The following is a 25334-nucleotide window of genomic DNA, read 5'->3' as shown; positions in this document are numbered from 1 at the left end:
GCTCCTCTGTCCTCCACTCGTTACCTGTATTAATGGCACCTGTTTGGACTTGTTATCAATATAAAAGACACCTGTCCACAACCTCAAACAGTCACACTCCAAACTCCACTATGGCCAAAGGACACCAGAAACAAAATTGTAGACCTGCACCAGGCTGGGAAGACTGAATCTGCAATAGGTAAGCAGCTTGGTTTGAAGAAATCAACTGTGGGAGCAATTATTAGGAATGGAAGACATACAAGACCACTGATAATCTCCCTCGATCTGGGGCTCCACGCAAGATCTCACCCCGTGGGGTCAAAATGATCACAAGAACGGTGAGCAAAAATCCCAGAACCACACGGGGGGACCTAGTGAATAACCTGCAGAGAGCTGGGACCAAAGTAACAAAGCCTACCATCAGTAACACACTACGCCGCCAGGGACTCAAATCCTGCAGTGCCAGACGTGTCCCCCTGCTTAATCCAGTACATGTCCAGGCCCGTCTGAAGTTTGCTAGAGAGCATTTGAATGATCCAGAAGAAGATTGGGAGAATGTCATATGGTCAAATGAAACCAAAATATAACTTTTTGGTAAAAAATCAACACGGTGTGTTTGGAGAACAACGAATGCTGAGTTGCATCCAAAGAACATATACCTACTATGAAGCATGGGGGTGGAAACATCATGCTTTGGGGCTGTTTTTCTGCAAAGGGACCAGGATGACTGATCCGTGTAAAGGAAAGAATGAATGGGGCCATGTATCGTGAGATTTTGAGTGAAAACCTCCTTCCATCAGAAAGGGCATTGAAGATGAAACGTCGCTGGGTCTTTCAGCATGACAATGATCCCAAACACACCCTGCCCAGGCAACAAAGGAGTGGCTTCGTAAGAAGCATTTCAAGGTCCTGGAGTGGCCTAGCCAGTCTCCAGATCTCAACCCCATAGAAAATCTTTGGAGGGAGTTGAATGTCCGTGTTGCCCAGCAACAGCCCCAAAACATCACTGCTCTAGAGGAGATCTGCATGGAGGAATGGGCCAAAATACCAGCAGCAGTGTGTGAAAACCTTGTGAAGACTTACAGAAAATGTTTGACCTCTGTCATTGCCAACAACGGGTATATAACAAAGTTATTGACCAAATACTTATTCTCCACGATAATTTGCAAATAAATTCAATTAAAAATCCTACAATGTGATTTTCTGGATTTTTTTTCTCATTTTGTCTGTCATAGCTGAAGTGTGCATATTATGAAAATTACAGGCCTTTCTCATCTTTTAAGTGGGAGAACTTGCACAATTGGTGGCTGACTAAATACTTTTTTGCCCAACTGTAAATGTTAATTTGTGGAATTTCTTTCCTTCTTAATGCGTTTGAGCCAATCAGTTGTGTTGTGACAAGGTAGGGGTGGTATAAAGAAGATAGCCCTATTTGGTAAAAGACTAAGTCCATATTATGGCAAGAACAGCTCGAATAAGCAAAGAGAAATGACAGTCCATCATTACTTAAGACATGAAGGTCAGTCTTTACGGAAAATTTCAAGAACTTTTAAAGTTTCTTCAAAGGCAGTCACAAAAACCATCAAGCGTTATGATGAAACTGGCTCTCACGAGGACTGCCACAGGAATGGAAGACCCAGAGTTACTTCTGCTACAGAGGATAAGTTCATTACAGTTACCAGCCTCAGAAATTGCAGCCCCAAAAAATGCTTCACAAAGTGTAAGTAACAGGCACTTCTCAACATCAGCTGTTCAGAGGAGAATCAGGCCTCCATGGTCGAATTGCTGCAAAGAAACCACTACTAAAGGACACCAATAATAATAAGAGACAGGCTTGGGCTAAGAGACATGAGCAAAGGACATCAGACCATTGGAAATCTGTCCTTTGGTCTGATGTATCAAAATTTGAGATTTTTTGGGTTCCAACCGTGTCTGTGAGATGCAGAGTAGGTGAACAGATGATCTCTGCATGTGTGGTTCCCACGGTGAAGCATGGAGGAGGAGGTGTGATGGTGTGGGCGTGCTTTGCCGGTGACACTGTCTGTGATTTATTTGGAGTTCAAGGCACACCTAACCAGCATGGCTGCCACAGCATTCTGCAGCGATACACCATCCCATCTGGTTTGCGATTAGTGGGACTATCATTTGTTTTTCAACAGGAAAATGACCCAACACACCTCCAGGCTGTGTAAGGCCTATTTGACCAAGAAGAACAGTGATGGAGTGCTATATCAGATGATCTGGCCTCCAGAATCACCCGACCTCAACCCAATTGAGATGGTTTGGGATTTTAGCGAAGGACAATCAGCCAATAAGTGCTCAGCATATATGTGGGAACTCCTTTAAGACTGTTGGAAAAGCATTCCAGGTGAAGCTGGTTGAGAGAATGTCAAGAGTGTTCAAAGCTGCCATCAAGGTAAATGGTGGCTACTTTGAAGAATCTAAAATCTAAAATATATTTTGATGTTTAAAACTTTTTTGATTACTACATGATTCCATATGTTATTTCATAGTTTTGATGTCTTCACTATTATTCTACAATGTAGAAAATAGTGAAAATAAAGAAAAACCCTGGAATGAGTAGGTGTATCCAAAGTTTTGACTGGTACTGTATATATTTATAAAACAATATTTTGGGGATTGGAAATAATGCAGAGAATTACATTGACGGAAGCTACAACCCATTTGCAATATTAAAGCTGATCTATCCCCTAAAAATAAACATGTCAAGAGTATATATATATATGGTATTGGAACTGACTTTTTAAATATTTCCTGTATATACTATGGTTACTTACTTACTTTAATGTCTATTTCATATTTCCTATTCTTATTTCCTGTGTTTTTTTTCTAGTAAAACATTATTATTGATTATTGCATTGTTGGGTTTTGAGTTTCCAAGAAAGGCATTTCACTGTACTTGTGTATGTGATATTAAAACTGGATTCCTATGAGTTGGCAGCAATCAGCCAATGAAGAAGAAGAAAACAGACTACTTTAAATGGCGATAGCCTTAAATGGTCCTGCCCATGCCGTCACAGATACAAAGACGAGTTCTCCGTCAGTATCTATGTCCTGTTGTTCACACATATTTACAGTTTAGTAATTTAACAAATACTCGTATGTTTGCTTTGGTTGTCAACAGCCTTGTGGGTATTGCAGTCTTGTGACTGTAGAAAAACAGGGATCTCTAAAAGTTGTCCAGGGGAGATCGAGGTAGGCAGCATGCGATGGAGGGCCAAATTCTCAAGCCGTTAGTCGGTCTGGAACTCGCCCACTGGCCGTGTTCGAGAGCATCAAACCCGTGTTATATCGTGGGTAAATTGTGACTGACTGACCCTCAAATAATAACGAGTCGCTATTTATGATGCAAGGTGATTAGAAGATCAGTCAAGCTTCAATGTCGAACAGACCTATCGTCTCAGTGGATATTGTAGTACATATTGCCAGAGGACTACAAATCCCACCAAAATATGACCCCTCCCTGGATTACCACTCTTCTTTATAACCTCCGGTCTCCATTTTCTTCCCGATTGATTGAAGATCTCAGAACAAATATAAGGTGAGCTTCTATTATAAATACTAAGAAATAGATTCAATATGGGTATTTCCGTTCAACCTTTATCATCAAATAAAAACATCACCTAGCGTACATTTTGAAAACCGACTCTTATACCTGCCAGGATATTAGCTCACCAGCGTTAGTAGCTTGAAAACCAATCCGGTGGAGGCAGCTAGCTAGCTGACAGCAGAGAGGAAACGGCGAAGCGAGAGGGTATACTCCCGTCAAATTCTTTCCACGATAAGCAGACTTGCCCGGTCTGCTTTCCCGCCTATGGGAGAAGACTGTCTCGTCATTATACACAGTATCTCTGACTTTAGCTACTTAGAAAATGTCGCCAGCACGGCTAGCTAACTGAAACGTCGTCATTAGCGTATTTGGCCTTGCAATGCACACCAGAGTGTACCTTGATTGTTTATCAAAATACTTGACAGCTAGATAGTTAGCTTCAACTGTACCACAAATTGTGGAAGAAATATTGACTGAAAGTAACTAACGTTATGTAGCTAGCTAGCTAGCTAACTTAATTTAGCTAACTAGTTAACACACATTTGTCAGGCCTAGCTAGTAAATAACATGTCACATTGCTAGCTAACCCATTCCTTGGCACAACATACGATGCTAAAGATTGGTGATACCGACTTTTGCGTCAATGCCATCTTTCTTTGTAGACGGTAAACTGGTGGCAATTTGTTTCCTTGAATTTGCTCATTATAGATGCTTATCAAACACCTGTAGTTTATTGCTATACTGAAGGTAAGTAACACTGCATTGGAGTCAAGCTACTGTCTGCGATTTAACATGAAAACGTTTTACTCTGTCAGATACATTTGGTGATTGAAGTTTGGAAAAATATGTGGGACGGACCCAGGAGAGGACCACAAGCGGGACCACCCTTTCGGTAAGCAAACAGTGGCAAGGGCAGTATCCACAGAGCTGTTTTATAGTGATATGAGTTAACGTTATTTTTTCATTGGTTACTTGATTTGAAAGAGGTGCTCAATTGAAAATGTTTGTCAGTAGCTAGGATGCCATCCAATTGGCAATAGATTTTCATGCAAATATTCTAAAATCCACCAGTGGTGTGTTTCCACCAAACAGACTTACAGATAAAAATCAGTGCTTGAGGATTTAGTACACACAATGTAGATTTTAGTTTTCAACTACTGAATAAGAATCTAAAGTTCAATGTGTTACCATCTCATTTTCAACTGTCAGAAACTGTTGCGTTAAATAGCAAATGTGCCTACTCTGGTCTTGACATGTGCTCTCTAGCCAACACCTCACAGATACAGTGAGGGTAGGCTAGTCTACATGATGAGATTATTATAGATAAGAGTGAGAATGTTTATTTGTCAAGCATGGAACATCATTTCACCAGAATAAGACTCTCTATATTTATTGGAAAGGAGCATCAAGCTCATCACAGTGCACTTTAACCAACCTTTGAAGTTCATCATAATTTATTTAATCTGTAACCTAATAATTTGCATGGTTTCCTGAGTCGTAGTGGGAGGACCACACACCATATCATCATGTGACTCCAGGTTTACTTTGATATGCTTATTATATCATGGCCATTTCTCGCATAATTAATTGTACCAACACAAACATCCCACCATTTTTTTTTGTTCCAGTGGGGGCAATCGTGGAGAAATGTTTGGGGACCGAGGTGGAGCTATGCCCAATTTCAGGGGTCGAAATGGGATGAACATGGGTCCCAGGGGGCCACAGGATCGGGGGCCTCGTATGGACATGAGGAGGATGGATTGTCCGTCTGATATGAGGGGTCCGTCTGATATGAGGGGTCCGTCTGATATGAGGGGTCCGTCTGATATGAGGGGCCATGTTATGGAACCTCTTGACATACGAGGGAGAGGAGAACCACCCAGGGATTTCCCGGGAAGACCTGGGGAGGAATCAGACTTCGGCCTCCGAAGGCAGTATGAAATGGTAATCCGAGACAAGCTGCTAAATGCAGCAGGTAGTGGTGGTTTCAAGGGCCCAGGCATGGGAGGGAGAGGCATGCCACCACGAGATCTACGAGAGCCAAATGACAGATTTATAGATATGAGAGATGGGGAGATGTTCCGCAAGGATATGCCAGGTTTCAACAATCCCAATATGGATGGAAGGCGTGGAGGATTTTCCATTGAGCCTATGGGTAGAAATGAGGGGTTCAGAGACATGCGTGATAGAGACAGGCCTCATATTGACAGGCCCCCGATTGGCATGGATGACATTGATGGGTTTAATATGGACATGCCTCCACGGGACTCGGACAGGGGAATGATGGACTTCAGGAGGAGGGGTGCTTCATCGTTGAATCCAAGGAGAAGGTTTGAGTCTGATATGGACTTCAGAAACCGTGTTGGACCCCAGGCTGAATACAGAGGAAGGGACAGATCTCCTGTAAGATTTGGCGACAGTGAAGGTGCGCCAATGGATGTCCTGGGAAGTCCTGGTTGCCCTCCAGATCTTGGTGGGCCAAACAGACCCAAGTTTATGGGTAAAGATCCAAAAGGCACCCATAGAGACAGGGACTTTCCAGAAATGGATGAGGTGTCGCTTGCAGAGGAGTGGAAGAACCGAAAAATGAAGGACACTCTTCCATCTCCTATGATCAGAGGTCTTCCTCCTTTCACCATAGATGTTCAGGGACAGCGATTCCCTCCAATGTCCAGAGGGGGCGGTCTTCTTGGAGAGCCACCAATTTTTAAAGAAAAAGACAGACCATCCACAGAATTCCCAGGGAAAAAGGATGGGCCTCCCTTTGGCTTCCCTCACACTGAGAGAGAAGCTCCTGGTTCCCAGGACTGGGATAAAAAGCCCCCCCAAGATTTTCCTGTCATGGATTTGCCATCCTTTGGCCGTAGAGCTCCCCAGTACCCTCCCTTTCCACCCATGGGTCCTGGGCTCCTGCCAAACACCCCGAACAGAGAGAATAACAGCAAGCACTGGCCTGGAGACAGAGATCCCAAGCAGAATCAAAATGCACCAAATCGAAGTGACAGACCCCCATACCTCTTAGAGATGGACAGGCCCCCCTATCTCCTAGAGAAGACTCCACCAACTCCACTGGGCCAGGGGCCAAAAGATAACGCTAGTTTCAAAGGACCGAAGGATGCATTGCTTGAACAAGGCCCAGAGAGGGATAAGCTGGTTCCAGGGCCTGCATTCCAAGGCAAAGACCAGGACTACAGGGACATTGACTACAGAACAGGCCCAGGGAGTGTCTTTTACCACAAACCTGAGGAGCTGCAAGTACCTAACGAAGTTCTAAAGGAATCCAAACCAGTCCAGACTCCCAAATTCAATGACTCTGGTTCCCAGGTTAGTAAAGCAAATGTATAGACTAAACAAAAAATTTGCAAAACAAAAAATTTGCATCCAAACTAAATTCCATACAAATTTTCTTGTACATCTGTTGGTTGAGTGTTCCCCTTTGTCATTTATGTGATTTTTCAATTGCTTTAATTAACCTGTTATTTAAATCTGACCTGTCAACCAAAGGATCAGGATTACAGGAGTGCGACTGTGAAGGACAAGGTTACTCATACAATTTGCATAACTGGAATTCCTAAGACAGCCACAATGGAACAGGTAGGAATTAAATCAGACATTTTGCTTTTTACTTTTCTGATTGTGTAAAATCTTCTACTTAGATGATACAAGTTTTAGTTATAGACCTATAGGTGTTTTTATTAAAGGTTAAAGCCTAACAACATTTCACTCGCAGATTCTTGGTGCCTTTGCAGTCCGTGATGGTGTCCCAATGCAGGGCATGAAGATAAAGAATGTTGTGCCAGGTGAGACAAAAGTCCATGTGTGGACATGCTCAACTCGAACAGTATCTCAAATCTCCTACGAATTGTTTCGCTATTTCACTATACGACTCCTATACGCTTTTCAAAGTGTCTTTGTTGCCTCCGGTGTTCTCGATCTTGATGCAGTCGCGCATCAGTTCAACAGCCAGGTTTTCTTAGTATTTATCCATTAGTGTTTTCCATTCCTGACGATGTAGGAACACGTTCAAAACATTTTGTAGAAGCTTTCATCCTCAACGAAGCCATCTTTGACAGTGACTATCTGTCACAACAGTTCATGTGACAAGCATTTCTTGCGTACACACCATTTGTTTCATTATACACTATTTCCTTTTTTTAACAAATAAAGCATTGATTATAAACGAATGGTGGCAGCAAGCCTGTATTACAGACCACTCTAAGTGTTTTGCTGCGACCTCAGGTTCTTGGTGTTGCGTTTCTCGTCATTCAGCTTAGACCGAAAGTTTTCTCAATAATTTGATTGTAAGGACTGCTTCAGCCATCTACTCCCAACTGTTCATTCACATGCTTACCAAAGAACATCACATTAATACATGTTGCAAGATGGGTTTAAACTGTTCAGTTGAAAAGGGCTGAGCTCATGCAATGTAAAGCGTTACATTTCAGATCCCTGAGATGCTACAATACCATGTTTCTGAAATGACTAAGTTTAAATATGGCAGCAAGACAATTCATCAATGGCATAGCCTATGTTTCATGTTAGTTTCTTTCATACACTGTAAGCCTATGCCTTAGTAGCACATAGGTCATACCTTTATGCTTGCAGGATCTTCCCTTTATGGAAATGAAGCTATAGTTGGCATACTTGGCAAGATGTTTAGAGACAACATTCAGTTCATAGTTGGATTATGAAAATATGTTGGTACTGGCAATTAAATACGGACATTGCCAACTCAAATGCAAGATAAATGACTAAAATGCATGTTGTGCTGAAAAGGTACTGTATTAGTGGAGACATTGGCATACATGTCTCAACATGAATAATTAGGACAATGTTCTATCCCCCCATGTATTCATCTAAATGCAGCACCATCACCACAAAAATGCTGAATGTGATCTCCTTTCGTGATGTGCTCATGAACTGCTGTCCTTACTGGCATTGACTAACTCAAACCCATCTGTATTTCAAATGCTGTCCCCAGGTTACAGCTACGATACGGCCTATGTGGAGTTTTTAAACCTCGAGGATGCAGTCCACTTCATGGAATCCAACCAGGTGGCCCATCCTCGTCTCTCTACGTCGGCTGTGCCTTCGGGCAGGAAGAAGGCTTGGGCTGGGGGGGCTGGCATTTTATAAGGGTTAGGGGAGGGAGAGGTGGGAGCAGGGTTGGTTATTGTTTGGGATCATTTGTCGTAGTTACTCCCTACGTGTGGGTGTGTGAATTTACACTGTTGGTGTAGGTTCAAGGATGCTGAGAATAGCTTTTTGGGAGAAATTCGACTTTTCATAATAGTTCAATAATACGAGGTCGTGGAGGCGTCTGTCTGGTGCATTGTACACTGAGTGTACAAAACATTAAGAACACCTGCTCTTTCCATGACGGACTGACCAGGTGAATCTAGGTGAAAGTTATGGACCCTTAATGCTGTCACTTTTTAAATCCGCTTCAATCAGTGTAGCTAAATGGGAGGAGACAGGTTAAAGAAGGATTTTACAGTCTTGAGACATGGATTGTGTATGTGTGTCATTCAGAGGGTGAATGAGCAAGACAAAATATTTAAATGGTTGTAGGTGCCAGGCGCACCGGTTTGTCAAGAACCGCAGCGCTACTTTTTCACGCTCAAACAGTTTCCCGTGTGTATCAAGACTGGTCCACCACTCAAAAGAACATCCCTCTAACTTGAAGCATTGGAGTCAACATGGGCCAGCATCCCTGTGGAATACTTTAGACACCTTGTAGAGTCCACGCCTAACATATTAAGACTGTTCTGAGGACAAAAGGGGATGGTGCAACTCAATATTAGAAAGGTGTTTTTAATGTTTTGCTCACTCAGTGTATGTCTAGGCCCATAGGCATGCTACATAATGTCTTGTTCCTGCATTCTTGGTCCTCTGTCCATCGAAGTCCTTAGTTGGATTGGTTTTCTTTTAGTGATCTTTCTTTTCATTGCTAGATGGCAATGTCAAGGCGAGTAAGGTAGCCATTTCTGAGCTAGCGTTCAAGTCCATCTTAAGGTTTGTTTTGTTCTCATTTTTGCACAGAACTTAAATACGAGAGTTGCTTTTTTTTGGTGGCAATGTTGGAAAGTTGATCTCTTTATGCTTCAGATTGCTGTTGCCTGTTGACTTATACCTTTCTGGCAATATCTTGCCTTAACCTTTGGCTATCTACAAGCCCAACTTTACCCCCAATTACTTTGGGGTACTACATTCTACAATACTCTTGACTGTTTGTTGGGGGTTATGCTCATTCCTTGTTCTCAACAAGTGGACAGTAATGTTCTATTCCATTCTTCTTTCTCTACACGTAGAGAGCTGTGCAGCAACCATGGTATTCTTTCAAAGTGCTGAATGGATAGACTCTGTGCCTAAATGCGTCCTCCACATCAGATCCACTTGTCTGCTAAATACAAGTAGAACATCTGCTCGACACCCATTCACTTGACACTTGAGGAGTCTTTTCTCTTGACCACAGTTCTTTGCTTACATTTTCCTTTTGGGGACTGTGAGGCCTTCCTTTTGGTCAAATTGGTACAAGTTCATGTAGAGTGTCAGAAGCCTGCATTGGTTGGTTTTTTAGCCATTTTAGCAAAGGTCAGTGGTGCACGCCACCAGTACAGGTGGCTCATATTCTCCCAACCATATTGGCCAAATCTGGTACCCATATTGATGGACTATTGACGCACTACAATGTTAAGCAACAGACTATCATCAAGGCTAGAGCCATGTCTGGCTCTGATCAAGGCTGGAACGATGCAGAAACAGTGACAGGCGTTACATGTTCCTTTGATCTATCCTCTGTTAATTTACTAATTGGGTAGCTGGTTGGTAGAATGGTTTTGGATTTTAGAAAAAATAATTTGGTTACATAAGATTTAAAAGACATGCATTTCCTCAAGTGTTTAATGCATTCGGCTGTATCTTTTTACCTATCAACAGCAAAGAAACGATTAAAGTATTGTCTCGGCAAGTGGGGTTATTGTAGATATAACTGCCACTCGCCATTTTAGATGTACTTGCAGTGCATTCGGAAAGTATAGAGACCCCTTTATTAAATAAATGTCTTTCCTCCTCAATCTACACCCTACCCCATAATGACAAAGTGATTACAGGTTTTTAGATATATTTTTTTTTTAGTATTCACACCCTTTTCTATGAGACTCGCAATTGATATCAGGTGCATCCTGTTTCCATTGATCATCCTTGAGATGTTTCTACAACTTGATTGGTGTCCACCTGGGGATGTTTTTCAGTGGAAGGGTCTGGGAGATTAGTCAGGATCAAGGGAAAGATGAATGGAGCAAAGTACAGAGATACTTGATGAACACCTACTCCAGAGGGCTCAGGACATCAAACTGGAGTGACGGTTCACCTTCCAACAGGACAATGACTCTAAGCACACAGCCAAAACAATGCAGGAGTGGCTTTCGGACAAGTCTCTGAATGTCCTTGAGTGGCCCGGACTTGAACCCTATCGAACCCGGTCTCTGGAGAGACCTGAAAATAGCTGTGCAGCAACGGTCCCCATCCAACCTGAGACAACTTGAGATGATCCGCAGAGATGAATTGAAGAAACTCTCCAAATACAGGTGTGCCAAGTTTGTAGAGTCATACCCAAGAAGACTCAAGGCTGTAATCGCTGCCAAAGGGGCTTCAACGAAGTACTGAGTAAGGGTCTGAATACTTATGTAAATGTGATATTTCAGTTAATACGTTTTTTTATACGTTTGCAAACATGTCTAAAAACCTGTTTTTGCTTTGTCATTATGGGGTATTGTGTGTAGATTGAGGGGGGTGGACTACTTAATCCATTTGAGTACGGCTGCAACATAACGAAATGTGGAAAATGTCCAGAGGTCTGAATAGTTTCCGAATGCACTGTATTAGTTAAACCTGAGGTTATGTTAAATCTGGAGAGAAAAAAATGTCTTTAAACCAACAGCTTGCATGTCTGATCCAGCACAGTCATGCCTTTAGGCAAATGAGTGTCATACAGTGCACTGCCAACACAATGGTCTATTGAATTTCACATTTGAGTCCTGCATTGTCAACGAATATAGATTTGTAACTTTATCTAGTAAGACGAGTGATGGGAAATAATAATAATAATCTCCGCTTTTGATAGTACTGTACATAAAAGGTTGAATTACCTCCTGGGAAACAGTAATGCAATTGCATGGAGGAAGTTCTTTGGAAGGTATTGGTCGACATGGCTTCCAAATTTCTGTCAGAACTATGTTTGTCCTACTACCCTCTCCACTAAGGAGGACTAAACCTGCCACAGTGCATGATGGGAGTCTGTTCTCTTACATTTAGAATTGTGTCACTTGGTTGGCAAGGAAGCGGATTGCTCCGTTTGGATCTAGCGAACTCTTTTCCTGTTTTTCAGGGATCGCTGATGGTTGGCACTAAAACGGCTCTCATGAGATACGTCCAGCCGGACAGAAGTGTCAAAGAAGCTCAAGTAAGTGTTGTATATCACACAGGAAGGGCCTGCTGTGGATGACAGGGATTTATTCATTCCCTTTACCTTGGTTCCATAGACCTTTTCTTATTTTTAAAATGCTAGTAGCATAGGTATTTTTATGCTTGGTTGTATTTACCCCGAGATTTGTGTGAGCGGTAGATTTGTTTTGCCTGTATTCCTTATGTTAAGCTATAGGTTAAGACAACTACCACTAAGTAATTGATGTGACTCCTCTCGCTGCGTTAGGAACCAGGCCCTCCGGCCCAGGAACCCCTGCTGCCAAGCCCTGGCCAGCTCCTGGTCAACAAGGCCAAGAGCGACCACTACGGCCAGAATGGCTCACAGGCCAAGGCCCCAGTGGACCCCCTATCTCAGCAGGGCTCGTGGCAGCGCAGCTCAGACCTCACCCCAGAGGCCTGGCAGCAGCAGGTGGACCAGCAGCTCAGACAGCAAGAGGCTGAGCAGCAGGCAGAGTCCTGGGCCAGCCGCAACCCCCCTCGCCAAGCTCCTGGCACTCATCAGCTGGACCCCATCTTTAAGAAGAGCAAGAGTGAGTGAGCTGGGCAGTATTGGAATAGTTGGTTTGATGTGTGACTGGATAATAATGTGTTTGTCTATGGATAACTGTTCAAACTCAATGGCTTCCAAGTTTATAGATCAGTGTGCTTGTTCTCCCCTTTGTTGCCCTACAGCCATGATCATAAAGAATGTGAAGCCCACCACAACAGTGGAGACCATCCTGAAAGCCCTGGACCCCTTCGCCTACCTGGATGAGAGGAACGTCCGTCTGGTTAGAGGCAAACCCCCGGGTGCCAAATGCTTCTGCTTCATTGACATGGACTCTCATGAGGTATCACATAGCTGCCATAACATGTCAATTAGGCTCTTTGTCATGGTTTATCACACTCCCTTTTCCACCTGATATGTGGATTTGAAATGTCAGTTGTACCCCGCTTAATGGATGCCATGACGTGGCCTTTTTTTCCATCCTAGCAAGTGACCCGTCTAGTTGACCTTCTCACCAAGCCCAGGCCTCTCTCTATCGACGGGGTCCGGGTTTACGCCGAGGTCGCCAAGCCGTTGAAGAATCAAAAGTGAGTCCTGTAGCATGTTATATCATGTAGCCACAGATTTCAGTGCACTACTGAGGATTTGATGGTGTCTTCTCCTGCTAGCTACAGAAGAGAGTTTGATAAATCCAACACTTCTCTCCTGGGGTTCCCACCTGAGTCCAGTATGATGGAGGTAAGTTAGGTGTTTGCTATCGTTTTGGGGTTTTGATTTTGTGTGTTGGTTAGAAAACTGAACGTGTTTTTGTGCCCTAATTCCAGCCGCAGCAGTACTATTCATCCCAACCTCACAAGCAGCCACCAGGCGCTCCCCCACCTAACATGCAAGGTGAGTCCTCTGTCAGTCTCCACATTCAAACACTTTTCTGCCTGAGGATTTGCACATGAGTACATTTTGTGTATTTTTCAGCTCAACATGCTTCAATCATCAGGTAATGTTGAGTCCAAAATGATCTGTAAGAATCCATCTTCTTATATATATTTTTTTGACCTAGGAGACCGTTTGGGTGGATCAATGGGTGGGCCGATAAGCTCAGACATCCCTCACTCCCATTCATCAGTCTCTCACTTGAACTCCAGCATGGCTCAGGTGAGATACTATTATAACCGACTTTATTCGTGTAAAGACACACGCATCCATTCATGCTACACACACATACTGCTGCTGCTACCTGACTCTTCGTCTTTAAATTGTGCAGTATTTAGCAATAATAAAACTTGCCCCCTCTTCCCCAAAACATGTGTAAATATTTGACTAGAAATTGTGCCTTCCTGTATTATACTTATCCTAAAATGTTTATTCCATTCGACTGCTGTTTTTACTTTTTGTTTGTATTTTGTTATTTCTTATTGTTGCATTGTCGATGGAACCTGCAAGTAAGCGTTTGGTTGGACAGTGTATACCATGTGTATCCTGTGCATACTTGAAGCGTTGATAATGATTGACAGTTTAAACAGAGGAAATGCTTGAGTGAGTGTCTGTGTGAAATGCCCAGGTAACCAATGTTTCCCTCTCCCACATCACAGGGAGGTGGCTATGGTGAACCTCCATTAGTTGTTCCCTACCAACAGGCTCTGCACCCCCAGGTCTCCTCTGCTGGAGTAATGGCAGCTACAGGAGACCACAGCACTGATGGCTACAGCTATGGTAAGGCCAAGCAATAATGCCCCTCTGACATCAGGGGGGGGAAATGTGACTAGACAGGCATTTTATCAGTCTCATCTTGTCATGCTCTTGCAATAACTGTCCTTCTCATTTCTCTAGCTACTGAAACTCCTGACGTGACCAACTACCTGTATGATGCCACTTCCGGGTTCTACTACGATCCCCAAACTACCTTGTACTATGACCCTGCCTCTAGGGTAAGAGTGCTGCACAGTAGCTCATATATGATCTGATACATGCTCTTGAAATGATTCTCTTTGTGTCTGTGCTTCATGTCCTCTGTCTGTGTGTGCAGTATTTCTACAATGCCCAGACCCAGGAGTACCTTTACTGGGACAGTGTGTCCAAGACGTACATCCCCGTGCCTGGAGGACACTCTACAGACACCCAGCCCCCCATGGCCCAATTTAGTGTTGCCCTGGCACCTGACGCACAGGCCATTCTGGCCAATCCAGTAGCAGACGCTCCACTGGACATAAAGAAACCAGAGCCAATCCCTCACGTCGACCCTCCCCCAGTCCTGAACCCTACTCCTGCCCTGAACACCATGCCTAACCCCAACCCTTCCCCAGAGAAGAGAGAGGAGGAGGACACTGCACCTCACAGCCTTGACAAGAAAGACGGCAAAGACAAACCAGGAGAGAAAGAGGAGAAACCCAGGAGCCTAGCCGCCGTCAAAGTAAACCCACATTACCACATTGTACTCATGTACAATGAAGCTATATGAACAACCCTCTTGCCCAAATACACTACCTCATAGATGGTGAATACATATGTGTCTGTCTCAGGTCATGAAGGATATGGAGCGCTGGGCTAAGATCCAGAACCGCCAGAAGGACAGCGTCCGTTGCCCGTCCCCCATTCTGAAGACCTCCGTGGGTGGACTGGACGACAGGAAGACCTCCAAGGCAGCTGATGCGGCCTTCGCCATCTTTGAGAGGAAGGTGGGTAGGGGAGTCTCTGTGACATGCATGCAACTGCTTTGTCATCTTTATTTTTATTCTTCACATGTAGTGGGCAGTAATATTTGGCATTTGTATACAGTGTATTTATATACAGTACTAGTCAAAAGTTGACTACTCATTCAAGGGTTTTTCTTTAACTATTTTCTTCATTGTAGAATAATAGTGAAGACATCAAAACTATGAAATAACACACGTGGAATCATGTAGTAACCAAAAAAAGTGTTAAACAAATCAAAATATATTTGAGATTCTTCAAAGTAGCCACCCTTTGTCTTGATTAGAGCTTTGCACACTCATGACATTCTTCCAACCAGCTTCACGAAGAATGCTTTTTCCCAACAGTCTTGAAGGAGTTCCCACATGCTGAGCACTTGTTGGCTGCTTTTCCTTCACTCTGTGGTCCAACTCATCCTTAACCATCTCAATTGGGTTGAGGTCGAGTGACTGCGGAGGCCAGGTCATTTGATGCAGCACTCCATCACTCTCCTTCTTGGTCAAATAGCCCTTACACAGCCTGTAGGTGTGTTTGGTCATTGTCCTTTTGAAAAACAAATGTCCCACTAGTTGCAAACCAGATGGGATGGTGTATCTTTGCAAACTGGAAACCATTTATCCGGAGGCTGCATTCATTGTAGCTGGGGATTTTAACAAAGCTAATCTGAAAACAAGACTCCCTAAATTTTATCAGCATATCGATTGCGCAACCAGGGGTGGTGTAACCTTGGATCATTGTTACTCTAACTTCCGCGACGCATATAAGGCCCTGCCCCGCCCCCCTTTCGGGAAAGCTGACCACGACTCCATTTTGCTGATCCCTGCCTACTGGCAGAAGCTAAAACAAGAGGCCCCCACGCTGAGGTCTGTCCAACGCTGGTCAGACCAAGCTGACTCTACACTCCAAGACTGCTTCCATCACGTGGACTGGGATATGTTTCGTATTGCGTCAGATGGAAATATTGACGAATACGCTGATTCGGTGTGCGAGTTCATTAGAACGTGCGTCGAAGATATCGTTCCCATAGCAACGATAAAAACATTCCCAAACCAGAAACCGTGGATTGATGGCAGCATTCGCGTGAAACTGAAAGCGCGAACCACTGCTTTTAATCAGGGCAAGGTGACTGGTAACATCTCCGAATATAAACAATGCAGCTATTCCCTCCGCAAGGCTATTATACAAGCTAAGCGTCAGTACAGAGACAAAGTGGAATCTCAATTCAATGGCTCAGACACAAGAGGCATGTGGCAGGGTCTACAGTCAATCACGGACTACAAGAAGAAATTCAGCCCAGTCACGGACCAGGATGTCTTGCTCCCAGGCAGATTAAATAACTTTTTTGCCCGCTTTGAGTACAATACAGTGCCACTGACACGGCCTGCAACGAAAACATGCGGTCTCTCCTTCACTGCAGCCGAGGTGAGTAAGACATTTAAACGTGTTAACCCTCGCAAGGCTGCAGGCCCAGACGGCATCCCCAGCATGCGCTGGCCGGTGTGTTTACGGACATATTCAATCAATCCCTATACCAGTCTGCTGTTCCCACATGCTTCAAGAGGGCCACCATTGTTCCTGTTCCCAAGAAAGCTAAGGTAACTGAGCTAAACGACTACCGCCCCGTAGCACTCACTTCCGTCATCATGAAGTGCTTTGAGAGACTAGTCAAGGACCATATCACCTCCACCCTACCTGACACCCTAGACCCACTCCAATTTGCTTACCGCCCTACTAGGTCCACAGACGATGCAATCTCAACCACACTGCACACTGCCCTAACCCACCTGGACAAGAGGAATACCTATGTGAGAATGCTGTTCATCGACTACAGTACCCTCCAAGCTCGTCATCAAGCTCGAGACCCTGGGTCTCGACCCCGCCCTGTGCAACTGGGTACTGGACTTCCTGACGGGCCGCCCCTAGGTGGTGAGGGTAGGCAACAACATCTCCTCCCCGCTGATCCTCAACACGGGGGCCCCACAAGGGTGCGTTCTGAGCCCTCTCCTGTACTCCCTGTTCACCCACGACTGCGTGGCCACGCACGCCTCCAACTCAATCATCAAGTTTGCGGACGACACAACAGTGGTAGGCTTGATTACCAACAACGACGAGACGGCCTACAGGGAGGAGGTGAGGGCCCTCGGAGTGTGGTGTCAGGAAAATAACCTCACACTCAACGTCAACAAAACTAAGGAGATGATTGTGGACTTCAGGAAACAGCAGAGGGAACACCCCCCTATCCACATCGATGGAACAGTAGTGGAGAGGGTAGCAAGTTTTAAGTTCCTCAGCATACACATCACAGACAAACTGAATTGGTCCACCCACACAGACAGTGTGGTGAAGAAGGCGCAACAGCTCCTCTTCAACCTCAGGAGGCTGAAGAAATTCGGCTTGTCACCAAAAGCACTCACAAACTTCTACAGATGCACAATCGAGAGCATCCTGGCGGGCTGTATCACCGCCTGGTACGGCAACTGCTCCGCCCTCAACCGTAAGGCTCTCCAGAGGGTAGTGAGGACTGCACAACGCATCACCGGGGGCAAACTACCTGCCCTCCAGGACACCTACACCACCCGATGTTACAGGAAGGCCATAAAGATCATCAAGGACATCAACCACCCGAACCACTGTCTGTTCACCCTGCTATCATCCAGAAGGCGAGGTCAGTACAGGTGCATCAAAGCTGGGACCGAGAGACTGAAAAACAGCTTCTATCTCAAGGCCATCAGACTGTTAAACAGCCACCACTAACATTGAGTGGCTGCTGCCAACACACTGTCATTGACACTGACCCAACTCCAGCCACTTTAATAATGGGAATTGATGGGAAATTATGTAAATGTATCAATTGCCACTTTAAACAATGCTACCTTATATAATGTTACATCATTCATCTCATATGCATATGTATATACTGCACTCTACATCATCGACTGCATCCTTATGTAATACATGTATCACTAGCCACTTTAACTATGCCTTTTTGTTTACTTTGTCTACACACTCATCTCATATGTATATACTGTACTCGATACCATCTACTGTATGCTGCTCTGTACCATCACTCATTCATATATCCTTATGTACATATTCCTTATCCCCTTACACTGTGTATAAGACAGTAGTTTTGGAATTGTTAGTTAGATTACTTGTTGGTTATCACTGCATTGTCGGAACTAGAAGCACAAGCATTTCGCTACACTCGCATTAACATCTGCTAACCATGTGTATGTGACAAATAAAATTTGATTTGATTTGAATGCTGTGGTAGCCATGCTGGTTAAGTGGGCCTTGAATACTAAATAAATCAGTGTCACCAGCAATGCACCATCACATCTCCTCCGTGCTTCACGGTGGGAACCACACATGCTGATATCCGTTCACCTACTCTGTGTCTCACAGCAATGGTTGGAACCAAAAATTACAAAATTTGGATAACAGACCAAAGGACAGATTTTCACCTGTCTAATGTCCATTGCTCGTGATGCAACCAGTAAGGATGCTCTCGGTGTTGCAGCTGTAGAACCTTTTGAGGATCTGAGGACGTATGCCAAATATTTTCATTCTTCTATCCTGAGAAGGAATAGGTTTTGTCATACCCTCTTCACGACTGTCTTGGTGTATTTGGACCATTCTAGTTTGTTGGTGATGTGGACACCAAGGAACTTGAAGCTCTCAACCTGCTCCACTACAGCCCCCTCAATGAGAATGGGGGCATGCTCGGTCATCCTTTTCCTGTGGTCCACAATCATCTCCTTTGTCTTCATCACGTTGAGGGAGAGGTTGTTATTCTGGCACCACCCAGCCAGGTCTCTGACCTCTTCCCTATAGGCTGTCTCGTCATTGTCGGTGATCAGGCCTACCACTGTTGTGTCGTCTGTAAACTTAACAATGGTGTTGGCGTCTTGCCTGGCCATGCTGTTGTGGGTGAACAATGCGCACTGGAGGGGACTGCGCACACACCCCTGAGGGGCTCCAGTGTTGAGGATCAGCATGGCGGATGTATTGCTACCTACCCTCACTACCTAGGGTTGGCCCGGCCCGTCAGGAAATCCAGGATCCAGTTGCAGAGGGCGGTGTTTAGTCCCAGGATCCTTAGCTTAGTGATGAGCTTTGAGGGCACTATGGTGTTGAATCCGCCTGGCCCTACGGACTTTGAATGTTGACCTGTTTTAAAGGTCTTACACACGTAGACTACGGAGAGAGTGATCACACATACCGTTCGTATGGTTTGCCACCATTGGACTCTAGAACGGAGGAAAAGTCTTTTCTGGAGAGATGAATCAGCTTCATCTGGCAGTCTGACGGACAAATCTGGGTATGGCAGATGCCAGGAGAATAATGGTCTGGGCTGTTTTTCATGGTTTGGCCTAGGCCGTTTAGTTCCAGGGAAGTGAAATCATAATGCTACAGTGTAAAATGACATTCTAGATGATACTGTGCTTACAACTTTGTGGCAACAGTTTGCTGGAGGCCCTTTCCTATTTCTGCATGCCAATGCCCCGTTGCACAAAGCGAGATCCATACAGAAATGGTTTGTCGAGATCGGTGTGGAAGAACTTCACTGTCCTGCACTGAGCCCGGACCTCAACCCCATCAAACGCCTTTGGGATGAATTGGAACGCTGACCGCGATCCAGGCCTAATTGCCCATCCATGTTCTTGTGGCTGGATGGAAGTAAGTTCCCGCAGCCATGTTCCAACATCTAGTGGAAAGCCTTCCCAAAAGAGTTGTTATAGCAGCAAAAAGGGGCGACCAACTCCATAGTAATGCTCATGATTTTGCAATTAACGTCCATATACTTTTGGTCATGTAGTGTACCTCACATGCGCCTCGTAATTGGACTATGCAATTAGCCCGTTTTAATGAATTATCTGACTCCATAAATATTATTTAGCAATATGCAAGAACACCATACTTGCGCTTAATGTCTGAATGGAATTCTAAATATAAGTGCATTGAATTACTTTGTAAAATGAACAAATTCGCATACAAGGCACACAGCTTATGTTACAAAGCATTAACTCGCATTCTAGGAGAGGGAGGGATCTCTAAGACCCTTTTATATGCATCTGCGTTGTTTGGATTACAAATCTGAGTTGACCAATAGTGTTACTGTACCGTTAACCTCCAATCAGATGTCAGACCTACATGATGTAATCACAACAGAACTCCTTCTCAGAGGTGTGGCCTTGGGCTTTGGCAAGATCAACATAGAGAATGTGGAATTCCTAAGAACACAGGACATTCTTGCTGATGGGTCACTTCGAGAGCTGCCCTACACATTATTTATTTACCACGATTTTATAAATTCTGCTGTAACTCTTCTGTTTCCCCATACAGGGTGGAGATGACCCCTTCAAGAAGCCTATGGCTCCTCCCAAGAAAGAGGGGAAGGGCTCAAAGGTGAGATTGGTTGGAGGATTTGTGAGAGGTCATCACCAAATGCCTAGAATGTTCTGTGGTGTGAGAGCTGGGGAAAGAAGGCATGAATTTGATTCCAATCCATAATGTCTGGGCTGGTTTCCTCACTCCCTGGTGAACTTTTTCTCAAACTTCCTGCTCTCTCCACTCTACCCAGCAGCCCATTGGCTCTCTGGGCCTGCTGGCGTCGGACTATGCAGCTACAGGCAGTGATGAGGAGGAGGAGGTGCAGCACGAGGCTCCTCAGGTTTCTAGGAGCCAGTCCCAGGACGAGGAGGACAAGCTAACAGACTGGAAGAAGATGGCCTGCCTGCTGTGTAGGAGACAGTTTCCCAATAAGGACGGTCTGGTGCGCCACCAGCAGCTCTCTGACCTCCACAAGCAAAACATGGAGATCCACATGAAGATCAAAAGGTCAAAGAAGGAGCTGGAGGCTTTGGAGAACCAGGAGAAAGAGGTCAGTGGAGGCCTGATTTTTCTTCACCTTTTACATAAGTGCGTACACATTTCATATGTAGCTGTAATGCTGTTCCAATAGTCGCAAATAGCTAAATCATAGTTGCCTCAGTCTCTATCTTATTATTATATACTGGCAACAGTCATCTGAAATCTCCACAAACCAACCTTTAAATACGGCCGTCATTGAACGGATCTCCTTTCCTACTAGAGCTGGGACGATACACCAAAATGAGTGAAACTGACCATTTTTATCAAGGACATTTTAACATTTCACTGATATTGACTAACGATTAGTAGCCTTTTACTAGGGGAATGTGAAGTTTGAAAAGAAACTGAATGAGCTATTACTAACTGGACAATTTGATAGCTACGTAATTCAAAGTGGTACTAGTTTTAAGGGTTATATAAAAGAAAGTAACTGGTGTGTATTAATGTTAAGAATTCATTGTTCAGTTTATGGTTAATTTGATGATTTAGTCTTTTTATTGCGATACGGATTCCCCCCCCCCCCCCCCCATGTCGCCCATCTCTATTACCAACTCATATTTCCCAAGCGAAAAAAGTCTAATGAGATATGGATCTTGACCATTAAATGTTGTATTTTAAATGTCTGTAATATCTAATTGTTAACGTATGTAAATTGTAGTCTTTGTCTGTAATGTCTTTTTCGTTACGTGTCGGACCCCAGGAAGATAATGGGGATCCTAATAAAATATTTTATTTTTAAATGTCATATGACTGACATAATAATGTGTGTAGTCTGTCCCACAGCTGAGTGCTGTTGAGTCCAATGGCTCCCCAGAACAGAAGAGAAGGAAGCACCAACATCAACACCAGAATAGCTGGGCTGGTGGCTCCAGGGACATGCACAAAGGCAGCGAGAGACCTGGGTTAGGCTCTGAACCTGTTGAGGTGCGTCTCTAATGCAGCTCTCCAACTCTGTTCCTGGAGAACTACCGTCCTGTCGGTTTTCACTCCTCCCCTTAATGTAGCACTAATTCTAATAGTTCGCTGGTTGATGAGCAAGTTACAAGTGGGATTGGAGCGTAAACCTACAGGAGGGTAGCTCTACAGGAACAGGGTTGAAAAGCCCTGGTCTATAACATTTTGTATTTTTGTCTGTAGTCCTCCAGATGGTTTTCTTGGTGATTTAAAAAATATATTTTTTTTACCCTTTGATGTTTCCTCTCTTTTCTCAGAGGAAGAAGAAGGAGCCTGTCGTCTGGAACCATGCCACCTACAAACAAGCTGTGCGCAAGTCCATGTTCGCACGCTTCAAAGAGCTGGACTGACCTCTTCCTGTGAACACCAGGGGTGCGTTCAGTTCACTGTATGTTTTGTGCTCACCATTCTTCAACAGTCTGAGGTTTGTTTGCTGGTGGTGGTTGGTGGCCTGATCAATATGGATGTAACCTTTCGAAATCACAGCTAATGCAGCACAACGTACGCAATCTTCCACCGTAACCATAATCACAACGCTCTTCAGCTGGTCATTCAGAAGGGCGCTGTTTCCGTTGAATCAAACGTTGCACACCGCTCTGTTCTACTACTAACACACCCAAGATCACCCACTCTTGTGTGTTTGTCTATGGGGAGTGTTGGTCAACATAATAGACTTGCCATGCCCCAGCGGAGCTTTTGGACTGAGCTCACCTCTTACTGTACCTGGTGGCCCCAATTCACTGTACAACAAGGACTTTGACTCCCCAGCAATGAAATCAGGCCGTAGCCTGCCCATTCAGCTCAACTGTTGAGACCATGGCGCTGTAGGGAGACCGCTAGGGCCTCCACATTTCTGCAGTATTTTCTATGCTTGTTGGAGGGCCCGTTCACCCATCCCTATCCCACCTCTGTACTGACTCCAGGAGCGAGGCAGAACCAGTGGCGTTGGGGCTAAGCTACTCCACAGACTCACCCCAAACATCAAGCTGGCTTTGACGGGCTCCTAATCAATCCTTTTTATGGATGTAGCTTTGTTTTGCCTTGTGTTGTGTCGTATTATTGTGACGTGTACTCAGCAGCCAGATCTGCCATTGTAGAATATCTGTATGCTACCAGCTGGATCCAGCGACACACCATTTATTTTAAGATGTTTTTATATGGACTTATTCCTTTCCTTGTTTGGGTTATACTCTGTATGTGTACATGTTTACATTTTTAAGTAAACAAAAAAAAATCACCTTGAGTCTGGTTTATTTATGTGAAAGGATGTGTGTGCTGTTAGATTAGGAATGTGTGCAGTGGTTTACTTTGTCTAGTCACTAGACATCCGGGTTGCCTCCCACAATTATTTTGAAACGTTCCATCTTAACACGTCTGTATGTAATCAAATGTCAGTTTGGCATACAGGAACTACGTCACTCCCATCCCGGAACAAATAGTTTATCCTTATCGAAGGTGCCGAAAGAGTCAGTCATTGAAACCAGATCCTATTCATTCACTCACTGCTGTTGCCTAGGGTCGGGTTTACAAGACTGTTAGACAGATTCTATTCAGGACCTCTCCATTGGGTGGCAGCAGTGTTCTTTTAGATATGTGTACAATCAAATCACTAAATCCGAATAGTGTTGGACATTCCCATGATGTTATATGGTTAACCCTTCAGATAATACAATGAACTAGAATGTTTAATTGTTTGAACAGGGAATTGTCGCTTTGGTCTTGGTGATTTGTTGAAGTTGATGAGAAAAGGATGTCTTATAGCTGAGGCAGAACATCATGAGGATGTTCATTTTGTTAAACATCGGTATTACCCATAGCACTGGTGCTACAGGGAAGGAACAAAAACTCTCTTAGCCTCCCTGACTAATTATCTTCTGTTTTGTTTAGGTTAGGATTACTAAACCATCTTGTCTTGAGTCCAGAGGGTTAGTGTAGAATTGGTTGATTTATCTAATGTTTGGTGTGTTTTCTATCATTTCATATAAGCCCCATTCCTGCTCTGCAGGTGTCAGAAAATGGGCTCTACTCCCACGTGGGTTTAGCTCCGTAATTGGAGGATTACTTCGGTTTAGTGTTCTCCGAGTTCTTCTGAGATCGCAACAGGAACCAGACCAAGGTGGCGCCCCAGGGGCCACAGGCAGTCAATGCAGAGCAGAACAGCAGAAACACAACTGAATGTAGGGGCTCCTTAATCCCACTGATGGTACTCTGACTTCGTAGTTTTCTGCCATTTGGATTTTTTTCCTCTTAGTTTAAACCAGCGATACCAAAGGCATTCCACGGAGGGCCGAGTGTCTTCAGGTTTTTCCTTTTAAACAGAAATTGAATCACGAGCACTGAGAATGGCAAAAAAATGTCCATTGGAATAAACAAAATTGGAAACAATATTGCTGCATCATTATTTTTGCACAGTATGATCAAATTTGTGACTAGAGATGACATTTTCCAGGTATTTCCCTGTTTAAAAAAATAAATAAAGGCCATTTAAATTGTGATTCATATGGTGCGTACCCCATGGTAATGTACAGACTCGGATATAGTAAATGACTCCCCACTCGGGAAAACCCATTGTTTTGTGATTTCAGTTCCCATTGACTCAACTTTACTGTCTGCCATCCAACCTGCTCCTTTTCTCTTAAGTTGCTCCAACAAGGAGTGGTTAATGCAGTTTCTAACCAGAGGCATTGACAGTGAGGAGCCTGTAAGTCTGGAGACAGATATGCAGGGAGGCAGCACAACTCCCTAAACCCTGCTCTGTGGCTTGGCAGGGAAGCAAGGGTGAGTGCATAGTCACAAACACAACAAAACAACCCCGCCAATAATCTAAAGTGAAAAGGCGATTGGACTTAAATCTCTCGACTTGCTGTCTGACATTTTGTTTTTGGAAAGTGCTATGGTTGAGTAATTTACATACTTTAAATTGCAACTCTTATCCCTCCTGTATTTTGTTCATTGTGACGTAGCCAAGTGTTTATGTCAGAGCAGCATCCTCATCGGTCCTGTGTGGTCGGGTGGAGGTGGTAAGGTATGATTGGTTATGCCACGCTGGATCAACAGACACTCCATCCTGGGTAACCCACCATGGTAGGCATTGTCAGGAGGCTGACAGCTGCAGAGTGATCCTTGAGTTCCCCCACCATTGGCTGGTCATAAATCACTGTCCTCTGGCTTGCCATGGTGCTCTCATCTCCCTGTGGACAAAGAGAACCACCCTGTCATGTTCTGCTTTGTGAAAAGGCTCATACTCATACTGTTGGGCTAAATGTCAGACTTTTTCTGAAAGACTGAACACCA

At 44.3% G+C, this 25334-nt stretch overlaps 1 protein-coding gene across 5 annotated transcripts; it reads left to right on the top strand.

Moving 5' to 3' along the window:
• The first annotated feature begins 3204 nt into the window (after positions 1–3204).
• On the top strand, positions 3205–23277 carry LOC124031572 (RNA-binding protein 10-like). 5 transcript variants are annotated; one of them, XM_046342979.1, is made up of 21 exons: positions 3205–3541; positions 4366–4442; positions 5179–6874; positions 7055–7144; positions 7281–7350; positions 8532–8605; positions 11940–12014; positions 12264–12567; positions 12710–12867; positions 13011–13111; positions 13193–13262; positions 13349–13415; positions 13582–13676; positions 14114–14234; positions 14352–14449; positions 14548–14931; positions 15041–15196; positions 20559–20621; positions 20800–21096; positions 21858–22010; positions 22298–23277. In XM_046342979.1, the coding sequence occupies exons 2-21, from the start codon at positions 4396–4398 to the stop codon at positions 22388–22390; spliced, it is 4212 nt and encodes a 1403-aa protein (XP_046198935.1). In that variant the 5' UTR covers positions 3205–3541; positions 4366–4395; the 3' UTR covers positions 22391–23277. The 5 variants fall into 5 exon arrangements, with proteins under 5 accessions (XP_046198935.1, XP_046198937.1, XP_046198936.1 ...); XM_046342981.1 differs by having other exon boundaries at positions 20797–21096; positions 21870–22010; XM_046342980.1 differs by having other exon boundaries at positions 3206–3541; positions 13199–13262; positions 20797–21096.
• The last annotated feature ends 2057 nt before the right edge of the window (positions 23278–25334 follow it).

Source organism: Oncorhynchus gorbuscha, linkage group LG03 (assembly GCF_021184085.1).
Source record: "Oncorhynchus gorbuscha isolate QuinsamMale2020 ecotype Even-year linkage group LG03, OgorEven_v1.0, whole genome shotgun sequence".
NCBI lineage: Eukaryota > Metazoa > Chordata > Actinopteri > Salmoniformes > Salmonidae > Oncorhynchus > Oncorhynchus gorbuscha.
The sequence above is the reverse complement of the archived record's forward strand: the minus strand, read 5'-3'. Positions and strand labels throughout refer to the sequence as shown.

Excerpts from the sequence above, each read along its gene's own strand:
- LOC124031572 (XM_046342978.1), top strand. The coding sequence starts at position 4,396 with ATGTGGGACGGACCCAGGAGAGGACCACAAGCGGGACCACCCTTTCG. Across the intron at positions 14,932-15,040 it reads GGAGCCTAGCCGCCGTCAAA|GTCATGAAGGATATGGAGCG; the intron begins GTAAACCCACAT and ends TGTCTGTCTCAG. Across the intron at positions 22,011-22,297 it reads TAGGCTCTGAACCTGTTGAG|AGGAAGAAGAAGGAGCCTGT; the intron begins GTGCGTCTCTAA and ends CTCTTTTCTCAG.